At 42.6% G+C, this 12,222-nt stretch overlaps 1 protein-coding gene across 1 annotated transcript in view; it reads right to left on the reverse strand.

Moving 5' to 3' along the window:
• Positions 1-12,222, reverse strand: part of SLC6A1 (solute carrier family 6 member 1) — a 214,176-nt gene that overhangs the window by 139,494 nt on the left and 62,460 nt on the right. The window contains exon 2 of the mRNA XM_075321266.1: positions 5,241-5,653. Within this exon, the coding sequence (XP_075177381.1) occupies positions 5,241-5,478 (238 nt within the window). The 5' untranslated portion in view covers positions 5,479-5,653. The remainder of the gene's footprint in view (positions 1-5,240; positions 5,654-12,222) is intronic.

Genomic DNA, 12,222 nt, shown 5'->3' on the forward strand with positions numbered 1-12,222 from the left:
TAGCAGGACACCAAGCCGGAAATATCACTGGCAGTGTCCCGGAGGCAGCAGAGCCCAGATATGGCGGTGTGACCCCCAGAACGAGGTCACGCCATACAGGCCCCTCCCCAGAGACCAAATTCTTGGAACGGATACCTGCATCGGTTCTGCAGCGGCAGAGCCAAGCAAGATTCATGACATTTATACTTATTTCTGTGTAAGGTGTTCCATCACTTTATATATTGTGCTGTCCTTTTCTTGCTGTGTACGTCGCCCCACTTTTTATTATGTATTTTGTTTTTTATTGATTGCTTCATGACAACCCATTGACTTTAAACATCCAGGCGGTCCAGCTCCTTCTCTGCAGTCAGTGTAGAATAATAGGATGTGCTGACGAATCCTCCCCCATATACAGTGATCATGCGATTGCTGTGTATAAGGTCTTTGTGTGCTTCTGAGAAGTGCTTCATAAGTGCTCAGAAATATACCAGAAATGTCCCAGAAAGGACCAGAAGGTATTTACCAACCATTCTTTATCGTCTCATATGCTAGGTGTGAATAGTTCCTTGTTTTCACCAATGCTAGACACTAGTCTAGCAAATGGTTCACATTGAATCCCACTTTCCTTTTCTAATCTTTTTACTCTGTCTCGGTGACTGGAATCTTGTGTAGTAATCCCTGATATGGTGTCTCTGTAACTGCATAATTATTCAACATATACAATTGTGTCATACATCGCTGCAGATCCTTCACATGTATCTCAGTCTGGCCTAGGGATCACGTGTGCAGTATAATCCTAAGAGCAATACATTTGAAGTCTCTTTCCAGCCAATCATGGCACATGGACAGGGCAGGATACAGGGACGCTGGGCCAGACAATCTCACAAGCATGATTCTGGTTCTGCTCTATTACACTATTCGTTTGTCCTATCGCTTAGCTTCTTGTATGTCTTGGTTTCTGCACTCCCTCACCTATACCGCCCTCCTATACATCCTGTGCCTTCTCTCTATATCAGCCCCTCTCTCCTTCCCTCTCCCATGTACAACATTGAGGCCTTACTGACATTTTTCAACCATTCTAAACCATCCACTACCCCCACACAGCGCACAAAACGCTCACACAAAACACTGAACCACCTGCGCTTTTCTTTTTCCTCCTCCTAGCCGCTGGTGACATCTCCCCCAACCCCGGGCCCTCATCCTTTAGTACATATAAATCTCATCCTACAACACATAGAAGCCCTGCTCATCTTATCAATATCCAGTGCTCACCTTCTCCTGCCCCTTTTAATTGCGCACTCTGGAATGCAAGGTCAGTGTGCAACAAACTCCTCTACATTCATGACTTCTTCCTCTCCAACGCCCTGAACCTTTTTGCTCTTACAGAAACCTGGATCCAGCACTCTGACACCACCGCTGCTGCTGCTTTCTCACACGGTGGGCTCCAATTCTCACATACTCCAAGACCTGAGAACAGATCAGGAGGAGGTGTTGGTCTGCTCCTCTCATCCCAGTGTGCCTTCCAGGTCATCCCCTCAGTACCCTCACTCATGTTTCCTTCTTTTGAAGTCCACACCATTAGTCTCTTAAAACCACTCTCCCTGCGAGTGGCAGTTGTGTATCGCCCTCCAGGCTCCTCCTATCAGTTCAGTGGCAGTTGTGTATCGCCCTCCAGGCTCCTCCCATCAGTTCCTTGATCATTTTGCCACTTGACTTCCACACTTTTTATCCTGTGACCTTCCCACTCTCATCATGGGGGATGTCAACATCCCTATGGACGACCCACTCTCCCCATCTGCCACCCATTTTCTCTCTCTAACCTCATCCTTCAGCCTCTCACAGCTCACCAAGTCTCCTACACATGAGGATGGGAGTCCGCTGGACCTGGTCTTCTCCCGCCTCTGCACTCTTCATGACTTCACCAATTCCCCTCTCCCACTCTCTGACCACAACCTTCTCTCCTTTTCCATCACCAACTGTCTTCAAACCCGGGATGCCCCCACTTATTGCCCATACAGAAATCTAAGCGCCATCAATACCCAGCTGCTAATGAACAATTTGCAGTCATCCTTGGCTCCCATCTCCTCTCTCTCCTGCGCAGACTCTGCAGTGTCACATTATAATAAGACATTGCAGAGTGCCCTGGATGAAGCTGCACCAACTACATGCAGAAAAAAAACACACAGGTAGCGGCAGCCCTGGCACACGCTTCACACACGTTTCCTACAGCGCTGTTCTAGGTGTGCTGAGCGTCTGTGAGGAAAATCCTTTTCAGCTGAAGACTTCATCCACTATAAGTTCATGCTCAAAACCTACAACTCTGCTCTCCATCTGGCTAAACAAGTATACTTTACCAATCTCATCACTTCACTAGCCAACAATCCTAAACGATTCTTAAACCTTCTACTCCCTCCTGAGCCCTAAAGCACAGACCCCGGTCACCAACCTAAGCTCTGATGATCTGGCCACTTTCTTCTTACAAAAGATCAACGACATCCACAAAGAAATCTTTGAAAAATCCCCTCAGAGCCTGGATCCCCTCCTCTCCCGCACCTCAAGCTCACTATCAATATTCGAGCCAGTCACAGAAGAAGAAGTGACGCGTCTCCTCGCCTCTTCCCGCCCAACAACGTGCACCAGTGACCCTCTTCCCTCACATCTCCTTCAGGCTCTCTCCCCAGCTGTCACTACCTATCTAACCAAAATGTTTAACCTCTCTCTTTCATCAGGTATCTTTCCTTCATCATTTAAACATGCCATCATAACCCCTCTACTTAAAAAACCTTCCATCAATCAGAACTGTGCCGCTAACTACAGACCAGTCTCTGACCTTCCCTTTATCTCTAAGCTCCTGGAACGCTTGGTCCACTCTCGGCTAATCCGCTATTTATCTGAAAACTCACTTCTTGATCCCTCTCAATCTGGTTTCCGCTCTTTACACTCCACCAAAACGGCCCTCACCAAAGTCTCAAATGATCTATTAACAGCAAAATCTAAAGGCCACTATTCCCTATTGTTTCTCTTGGATCTCTCAGCTGCTTTTGACACTGTGGATCACCAACTTCTCCTCACCATGCTCCACTCTATTGGCCTCAAGGACACTGCTCTCGCCTGGTTCTCCTCCTATCTCTCCAGCCGCTCCTTCACTGTTTCCTTTGCTGGCTCTTACTCCACTCCTCTCCCCCTCACCTTCGGGGTTCCTCAAGGATCAGCCTTGGACCCTCTCCTTGTCTCTCTTTACACCCTATTGGACAAACCATCAGCAGATTCGGTCTCCAATACCATTTCTATGCTGATGACACCCAAATATATACATCATCTCCAATCATCACCCCTGCTTTGTTACAAAATACCAGAGATTGTCTATCTGCTGTCTCTCATGTCCTCCCACTATCTGAAACTGAATCTCTCCAAAACTGAGTTTCTTGTGTTTCCTCTCTCTACCAACCAACCTACACCTGACATCTCAATTACCTTCGAAGATTTAATCATTATTCCCAAGCAGCATGCTCGCTGTTTTGGGGTCCTATTTGACTCAGAACTCTCCTTCATTCCCCATATACAATCACTCACTCGCACATGTCACCTGCATCTCAAAAACATCTCCAGAATCCGACCATTTCTTACTTTCGAAACTGCAAAAACCCTTACTGTCGCTCTTATTCATTCCCGTCTGGAGATTACTGCAACTCTTTATTGATTGGTCTCCCTCTGACCAAACTCTCCCCTCTCCAATCCATCTTGAATGCAGCAGCCAGGGTCATATTCCTATCCAGCCATTTCACCGATGCCTCCACCTTGTGCCAGTCACTACACTGGCTACCTATCAGCTACAGAATACAATACAAACTCATATCCCTCACCCACAAAGCTTTCCACAGCTCTTCACCACCATATATCTCATCCCTCATCTCTGTCTATCATCCTACCCGCCCCCTTCGTTCCGCAAATGATCTTAGACTAACATCCTCCATTATCCGAACCTCACACCTCCGTCTCCAAGACTTTTCTCGTGCCGCGCCAGTTTTCTGGAATGCACTAGCCCAAAGAATGCGACTAATATCCAGCCCCCAAGTTTTTAAGCGTACATTAAAAACACATCTCTTCAGACAAGCTTATCATAATAACTTACTAACCTAACTCTCCCCTGTCCCACCTTCTAAATGCTACTCGTAACCGTCTCTCTCCTATTTCTGTCCTCACATCCTACATACAACCAAAAGCACGTAATGGCACCCAAAAGGTCACTGTCTAAAGACCAGATCAGTCATCTTTTTATGTAACCAATAAACTAGCATAACAATAGCCAGCCAGATCTACAAGTGTGCTTCACCTTTTGTGTCCAACATTTCCCCATAGATTGTAAGCTTTCGAGCAGGGTCCTCATTCCTACTGTAGCTGTTGAATTATGTACTATTTTGTTTTGTTTTTGTCTATACAACCCCCCACCGGATTGTAAAGTGCTGCGGAATATGTTGGTGCTATATAAATAAACTTTATTATATTATTATTATTATTATTATTATAAGAAACAGCTGGGTCAGGGGAGACCAAGACAACTGAGCTGTACAGCCAGGAGGCAAATATATCAGGTATAAGGCAAATACAGTATAAACAAAAATATCTAAATCCCCTCCAAAGTTCCAAGGCCTTTTGGGGTTTGATTGGGGGCACAAAATGGAAATTACATGAAAAATAAATAAATAAAAAATAACAGGTAAAAAAAAAAAGAGAAAAAATAAATAAAAATGCTATTGTCAATCCAAATTTCTGTTACTATCACCATCCCCGTAAAAACTATAGAAAAATAGCAGCTATAGAACAGGAAACACTTTTGTAAATGTATTTTAATAATTCTTTTTGGTCAATAAATACTGTACATATAAAGTAAAATGAGAAAAACAGAGAATATCCTGATATTTGTCTTATTTTTTCCATCAATATCAGCTAAAAACAAGAAAATTTGAGTTTGTCTTAAAAAATAAAGCCCCGTGTATCACAAAATAATGATACAAAAATTACTTAAATATCAAAACGAGAAAAAAGTGTTACAGCTCTTTCCACCACATGCACCCCCCCCCCCCTCAATTTGGTAAATGGCCCGGTCTGGAGCAATGGCAGTGTCTGTCATTCGTTGACCCAAAGCCATGACCATGTATGTGGTCAACCTCAATAATTCCATTATAAAATATACCTAATACATACTGGTCCCAACAGTTTCACATTAAAAGCCATAGTAAATCCATTTGCGATTGTCTTACCTCCTCCATTCTTTCCGCACAGGTAAGGAAATCTCCACACATTCCCTAAGCCAATTGCATATCCCACACAAGACATAAGGAAATCAAATCTTCCCTTCCATGTGTCTCTCTCCGGATCTTCTGTTTTCTTCTTCTGCACTTTAACAACCAAGGTTTTGGGTTTATCATTTGTGATTGGGGCTTCGCTGACCTCTGTAGAAATTTGTCCATCTGTGACCTTAGTTCCATTTGTAGCCATGTCTCGTGGCTTGGAATGACAGTGCCTGGTACCCAGACGAGAGATTTCAGCACCAGTCCACGTGGACAGCAGTTTCGCGGCTCCCTCTTACTTCACTAGGGTTACAAAGATGAAGAAAAAAAATCCTTGGTTTATGATTGTGGATCCACGACAGATTAGAAGATTAGAAATTGAGCTGAAAAAAAACAATAAAAATGTTTAAATAAACAGATTATACTAAAAGATATAAATCTTGTGTACTTTTTGGTTCAAAATATCAGTGCTGAATTTATTGCCAAAAAAGAAGCAGCTGCACATTTTTATAATGTTATTAAATAGAGATGAGCGGATCATTCAGAATCTGAATTCAGCTGTTTGCACGGATTTTCTCAGGAAAATCGATCCTCAGAGAAGTTATTATTCTCGAATTTAATGTCCCCTATTATGTTTTGCATTTTTCCCCCAGACCCCCGACTATAATAAATATAAGATGCAAAAAATAAAAAAGTACTTATAATTAGTTAGCTCATTGCTCACCGCTTCCGCTTTCCGCTCCTGAGTCCTGACCACTCACCTCTCCCGCTCTCTGCTCCTCACTACTCACCTCTCCTGCTCTCTGCTCCTGACTACTCACCTCTCCTGCTCTCTGCTCCTGACCACTCACCTCTCCCGCTCTCTGCTCCTAACCACTCACCTCTCCCGCTCTCTGCTCCTGACTACTCACCTCTCCTGCTCTCTGCTCCTGACCACTCACCTCTCCCGCTCTCTGCTCCTCACTACTCACCTCTCCTGCTCTCTGCTCCTGACCACCCACCTCTCCTGCTCTCTGCTCCTCACCGCTCACATTTCCCACCATTTGCTCCTCATCACTCACCTCTCTCGTCCACTGCTCACCTCTCCCACCCTTTTTTCCTTACTGCTCACCTCTCCCACCCTTTGCTCCTCACCACTCACCTCTCCTGCCCTTTGCTCCTCATCGCTCACCTCTTCTGCTCTCCGCTCCTCACCGCTCACCTCTCTGGCCCTCACTCCTTACTGCTCACCTCTCCCGTCCTTCTTTCCTCACTGCTCACGTCTCTCACCTTTTGCTCCTCACTCCTCACCTCTTCTATCCTTCGCTCCTCATCGTTCACCTCTCCTGCTCTCCACTCCTCACCATTCAACTCTCCCGCTCTCCACTGCTCACTGATCACATCGCCCGCTCTTCTTTCATCATCACTCACCTATCCTTCTCTTTGCTCCTCATCGTTCACCTCTCCCACCCACCGCTCACCTCTCCTGCCCTTCTTTCCTCATTGTTCACCTTTCCCACCCTCCACTCCTCACTGCTCACCTCTTCTATCCTTCGCTCCTCATCGCTCACCTCTCCTGCCCTCCGCTTTTCACCACTCACCTCTCCTGCCTTCCACTCCTCACTGTTCACCTCGCCCACTCTTCTTTCATCATCACTCCCCTATCCTTCCCTTTGCTCCTCATCGTTCACCTATCCCACCCACCGCTCTCCTCTCCTGGCCTTCTTTCCTCAATGTTTACCTTTCCCACCCTCTACTCCTCACTGCTCACTTCTCCCGCCCTCCACTCCTCACTGTTCACCTCTTACGCCCTCCACTCTTCACTTTTCCCGCCCTTCTTTCCTCATCGCTTACCTCTCACTTTGAACATTTGAAAGTAATTAAGAAGATCAACAACAACTATAAAACAAAATTAATGGTAACAAGAAAAGACATAAATAAACCACAACCAGATTCAACCATGGAACATTCTAAAGAAACCACTCCACTCACTATAAGGAAAATTATCTATTTTTGGGTACAGTAATTTTACAAAAGTTATGAATAGTTCAAACCTCGACCAGAAGAATGAATCGCACTTCAAGAGGTCACAGCAAAATATTTAAGGCAAACATATGTGGATATATCTCTACAAAGATTGTAGTATTTATTAATCTGGCTATAATCTGTCTAGCGGTGACTTCTTACACAATTTCATTCTCCTTCTGACAGTGTGCGAGACTTGTGCTGTAAAGATTGAGAGCAACTGCCGACTTTTAGCAAAACATCAGGCAAGCCCTTAAAGCAACATTTTCCTTTATTATATATTCTCCAGAAGATATAGACCGTGAGATATAGGTAATGTTACAGGTTGTGTGTTGGATTTTAGCCATTCTGCCTAAAGTTGTCCAGTCTAAAATATGAATCTGCAGTCTCTATATGTGTCACTCAATTGTGCACACTGTGCACTGTGAGGATTCACCAGTGTCAGAGGTAGGAACGTTGGTCACATAACTGCCCTTTGTGGGCACATCCTCGGGAAATACATATGGATTGAGCAAGGCTGTGCATCTCTGATTGGATTCTGGCCTGGAGAGTTCCTATCGCATATTTACGCCATGTGTCCGACGTTGTGACACCGGAGGATCCTCACAGCGCCCAGTGCGTACAATCTGAGGATTTATAAGGTGCATAAATCCTTTCTTTTTGCTGCAGATGAATTATAAATTTGTCTAAATTTATTTGTTTCAAAAAGACGTGCAACTTATGCCAGATTTTTGGTGCCACCACATTGGTAAATAAGGGAAAGTCCAATCTGCGGCCACTGATCCTGGACATTGTTCCTTATCTTAGTATTAATTCAAGTATAACGTCCTAGTTTGTCTGAACACTAAGAACCAACTTGAGTGATGTTGTTTCTTGAAATAAAACAGACTGATTTTACCGAGGAAAACGTAATAGAACCAGCTGTAAAAGATGGATGTAATTGTAAGTGCAATCACTCGCAATCAGAAGTTACTGGAAAGGTGCCGATGACTTTATCCGTGCATGGATGTTTTTTCAGTTGCTCATACTGTAAGTTTTTATGATTTAAAGGAATATTCCATGCAAAGAAAAGCACAGTACGATAATGCCTGTGAAGCCTACTATCCTTCTTTGCTTTCATTGTCACCATTTCCATTGGCAGACCATGCCGGTGACTAAGGATGAGGAAATGTGCGGAAATTCAAATTCAGCAGATTAACCCGAATTCGGCTGGAAAGTTGATTTACATACAAATTATTAAATGCCAATTTAATGTGCATCATTATCATCTGAGGTCTTTTCAGAAGTCGGTACACAATAAACAGGTAAAACAAATATATATATATACTTATCTAGCCCTCTACTAGCACAGCTCTACTCGGACATTTTCTGTTCGGTCACTGGTGTAGCCTTTTCAAAGGCATCTTTGGCGCCTCTGGGACTGACCATAACCTGTGATATCGCGACATACATCACAAGCTCCATAATCTAGACAAAAAAAACTGATGGTACTCCCAACATGCAGTCAGATATAGAAATGGCCTTTTTGTGCTGCATATTTTAATTTTTCCTAGATTTCCTTGAGCATGCTTTAGCATTTCAGAATACAACTGTCTTTTTTTGTTATTATATGTCAGGTTCAGTTTTGCACCTGTTCAGACTGCATGTTGGGAGTGCCGCCAGTTTTTTTGTCTAGATTATGGAGCCAAGCCCTTTGACTTTGCATCCCTCCCCCATTAGCCGCAGGTAATTTTAGCAGGTACCTACTAGCTCATACACATGGAGGTGTGTAACCCAGAGAGAGGCTTCAGTTCAGTGTAGGTACCCAGTATACAAGGTATGACGTGGCTACTGGGCAGATAGAGAAATGGCCATTTTTGTATGCAAAATATCTACATTTTTCCTAGATTTCCTTGAGCAGTAATGCATGCCTATATTCTTACATTCATGGTTTGCATGCTTTAGCATTTCATAGTGCACCTGTCCTCTTTTGTTATAATACATCACGAGCGTTCATCAGCACCGAAGGTGCAGAAGATGTTCTTGAAAACACTGCACCGGTGATTGGTCAGAAGAAGAGACCCGGATAGAAGTGGGGCTCCATGAAAAGACGGGACGGCATGATAAAAATCATTTTTATAAATTTAAAGCCCATTCCAGGCCTGATAGAGTCCAGCAAAATGTTGGCCGTTTGGAATTCATCTGAAGCAAATCACAAAAGTGATTTAGGTGAGCCGAGACCCTGAATGTTTTTGTGGAACTGAAGATGAATTTGATTTTCCTGTCATTTGTTCATCTCTACTTCTACTGATAAAGCTTTGTGTGTCGGGTAAATGACCGGTTTATTCTCACACTCTACTTACGATTAACTTATATTATCTTACGCCCCAAAAACTTTATTCCCTATTCTTTATTTTCCATTTTTTGGCTCAGTAGACACAGGCAAACAAGAAAATTCCCCCCCCCCCCCATTGGCTAAAAAAGGAACTGCACCTTGTAACATGAAGATCTCTAAATATTCATGTCTATTCTTCGCGAGAAAATTTCCCGTCACTGTATATTTCATTGTTATAAAAGAGTGATAGTAAAGATCCAACAACAAAGTCATGGTTACTCTTATTATAGTTAAATTCACATATTTTAGCTGATTTGGGAAAATACATTTTAGAATATTTCAATATGAAATGTTAAAATGTATTTAAAAAAATGGGAACTTCATCAAAACTTGAAGGTTGTAATTTTCTACTGAACCTTCTTTATTTGGCTTCGTCCTCACTCTTTATACATCCTTCCATCTTGTCTTAGTCAACCCTTGTTTTTTGCCGGGATTTTCTATAATTTATTTTCACATGTTTACTGTTTATATTTAGTTACGGTTTATTTGCTTTATCCCCTTTTTATGCCTCATGGTCTTCCACTATTGTGCCCGGACTTTTCTTGCTTTTCACTTTTGTGTTTATACGATTAAACTTTATTTTCCTTGGTAATTTCATGTGAAGTTAATATATGGCATTATATCTAATATACTTTTCTGTAAATATAAATAAATAAAATCTATGATTTTGGAGGTTAAAATTTTTATTATTAGTCCAATGACTGCTGACAAGGACAGATAATTCTTTCTTCTCTTTAGATTCTATTGTAGGAGAAATAGTGTAAAAATATATAAATAGGGTGGTTAGTTGTAGACCATTAATCGATCATTCCATCCAACTCAGCTCGTATCACACATCACACGTCCAATATTCCCAGGATAAATATGAAACACGATGTCCAGAAGAAGTGCAGGTCTCCTGAACCAAACTCAACAGTTTCATCGGCACATGAGGCTATCGACTTCTGGTCACGAGACTTGTGGAAGGTCCATACTTAAAGAGGTGGTTCACCCCTTTTCATTACTGGCCACATCGATATTATGTTGAGAAGCAAGATTTCTCTCAAGTACCTTGTGTTACCAATAGTGCCTGTGAGCAGCGCTATTGCAGTCCACTCACCCCCTTTGCGTCACCCCTGGGCTTCGTGATCACTGATGTCCGGTGATGTCATGTCAATTGAGGCGGGCCACAGTCTTTCTGAGTCACTGGGCTGTGGGCGGCGTTTCATCGCTCATCACAGCCCAGCGTCACAGCCCATCATTTCCCTGCTCACTCCTTCACTGCAGAGAGCCACAAGCAGGAGTAATGCTGGGCTGTGAGGAGCGGTGAAACGCCGCCCACAACCCAGTGACTCATGGAGACTGGGGCTTGGCACGGTAATGTCGGGTCAACAGGAAGTGGACATGACATCACCGGACATCAGAGGTCATGGATCCCGGGAGGAGTCATGCGAAAGGGGTGAGCGGACCGCAATAGCGCCACTCACATGCACTATTGGCAACACAAGGTATTTGAGAGAAACCTTGTTTCTCAACATACCGTAATATTGATGTGGAAAGTAATGAGAACGGGTGACCCTTTAAGGACCATGATTGTCGAAAAAGTGAAAATGGTCTTGTTTTCAGAGAACAAATTCAATCTGACATCCCATAAGTAGAGTTAAATGAAATATTACAATATATAAGTTCAGATCCATATTCTTCCAATGGAATATAACAATACAAATCTAAAAAATACTCCAATGGGGAGAAAAGGACATTTCTACTTTTGGATGCAGTTGTGTATCCACACATGGAAGTATTTGGAACAAGAATAAGAAAATATCGATTTATCAGATCAAAATGATCATTTCTATATGTTAGAAATTACATGGAAAAAGTATTATCCTGCATACGATAACTAAAATGTAAAAATATGTATAAAAAAGACGTTATTTATTATGAAATGTCACGTTTTACCTTATACGAACTGTGCGCGGATTACCTAGCTTGCGCGGCTAAGCTTATCTTGTAATGTGAAATATTGCTTGAAGAACAAACTGTACTACAGACGTCAACAATGAAACTTCTGTTTTGTGAAATACTATGACTTTTCTGCTATGTTTAAACAATTCTGACTTAAAAGGGCATTTGTATTACTCTCCTTGTCTCCATTTCCACTCATGCATGTTCTTCATTGTCGGAGCCGATCAAACTCAAACTTTACACTGAAAAAAATTATACGGCAAAAAACCCTGATAGCGATGCCACCTGGCCAGTTTTTGGCACACACGATTGTTGATCTTTATTTTGCCTATCAGATTTATCGCAGTCTTTGTAAATGAAGTATTTAGTAATAATTCAATAACTGTCTGTGTTCTCATGACCATCCACACCATCATGGTGTCCTATAACCATGAATACACTTGATTCACAAATAAATTTAATGTAAATAAATAAAGATGCATGTTGTCAAAGAGGCAACAAAAGTCTGTGTTTTTGGCACAACTACACGGATAAGGGGACCCTAACAATGGGATAATGTGTCTCAAGCTGCTGCCATTTAGTTATTACCATATCATTGACCATTATGTGCAATAAAATTACTAAATTTAC

The sequence above is a fragment of the Anomaloglossus baeobatrachus genome, chromosome 8 (genome assembly GCF_048569485.1).
Source record: "Anomaloglossus baeobatrachus isolate aAnoBae1 chromosome 8, aAnoBae1.hap1, whole genome shotgun sequence".
Classification (NCBI taxonomy): domain Eukaryota; kingdom Metazoa; phylum Chordata; class Amphibia; order Anura; family Aromobatidae; genus Anomaloglossus; species Anomaloglossus baeobatrachus.